The sequence below is a fragment of the Hipposideros armiger genome, unplaced genomic scaffold (assembly GCF_001890085.2).
Source record: "Hipposideros armiger isolate ML-2016 unplaced genomic scaffold, ASM189008v1 scaffold_542, whole genome shotgun sequence".
Taxonomy (NCBI): domain Eukaryota; kingdom Metazoa; phylum Chordata; class Mammalia; order Chiroptera; family Hipposideridae; genus Hipposideros; species Hipposideros armiger.
The window spans coordinates 433,316-434,355 of record NW_017731892.1 but is presented as its reverse complement, the minus strand read 5'-3'; the positions used below and the strand labels follow the sequence as shown (position 1 = coordinate 434,355).

The 1,040-nt window shown below is 38.8% G+C and overlaps 1 protein-coding gene across 4 annotated transcripts in view; it reads right to left on the bottom strand.

Moving 5' to 3' along the window:
• CCDC102B (coiled-coil domain containing 102B) overlaps nucleotides 1-1,040 on the bottom strand; it is a 139,899-nt gene that overhangs the window by 33,506 nt on the left and 105,353 nt on the right. For all 4 annotated transcript variants that reach the window (XM_019668896.1, XM_019668899.1, XM_019668897.1 and 1 more), the window contains one exon: nucleotides 637-846. In XM_019668896.1, coding sequence (XP_019524441.1) covers nucleotides 637-846 — 210 coding nt within the window. The remainder of the gene's footprint in view (nucleotides 1-636; nucleotides 847-1,040) is intronic.

Sequence of the window (1,040 nt, the reverse complement as noted above, 5' to 3'; positions counted from 1 at the left end):
AGTAACTATATCTATTGGCTTTAGGATAAAACAAATTCCACAACAACCTAAATTTCCTGAAGTCAAATTTGAATTTAATTCTAGTTTTAACATTTATGTCACAGCCTATTAAAGCCTATTTGCACCATGATGCATTTACTTGACTCAAAAATAATTTTCTGAAACTAAAAAGGAACCAGCGTTGACTGAACTTCAGCTAAATTTAAATGTTTAAACAGATACCATAGGACTTACCACAGCCACCGATACATGCAATTGTAAAAAGTTACTCAAACTGATGGAGAAATAATATACTTATTGAAAATAAGATCAATTGCTTGGAAAACACTGAGATAAAAGCTGTAACAGGAACCCCAAAACACAAAGGTCCATCCCTCATTCCATTCTTTTTTTCTTATGGAAAAGCTTGAAACTGTCAGATTTGTTACATTCTAATATTATCTTTTGAAATTTATCACACTCTGTTTTCACACGCATGAGCAACGTTAGTTTGTATTACAATAAGAGAAAGAGCAAGCTATCAGCGCAAAAGGAAGTATTAAGATTTGGAGGTCTGTACAAATTAAGGCAGCATCCACCCAAACACGGGGGAGGGAACCCATGGGGAAGACATTTCCCTCCAGGGGGCACCCATACCTTGTTTTTGCCCTGCAGTTCAATTTGTGATGTCTTGAAATCAGGACCTTGAGAGCTTGCACTTAATCGACCTTTCCTCTTGAGGAGCTCTTCCATTTCTTTCACCTGGAACTTTAGCCTTCTATTTTCTCTCTCCAATCCTTGTTTTTCTGTTTCGAGTATTTCTCTCTTGTCCCATTCTGACGTGTTTTCAGCCTGCAGTTTCTCGAGCTAAACACAGAGAAGACATAGAGGCAGCGTGTAGCATTTATAATTGCTAACAGGCCAGGCACACAGCGGAGCCCTCCACTAAGCGAGGGTCATGGATATGTCCATTTTCACACTTATTAAAAAGGAAACGATTTGTCTGAAAAGCTGTGAGCAACACGAGTGTCCTACGCCAGGCCATGACCTCCATAAATACA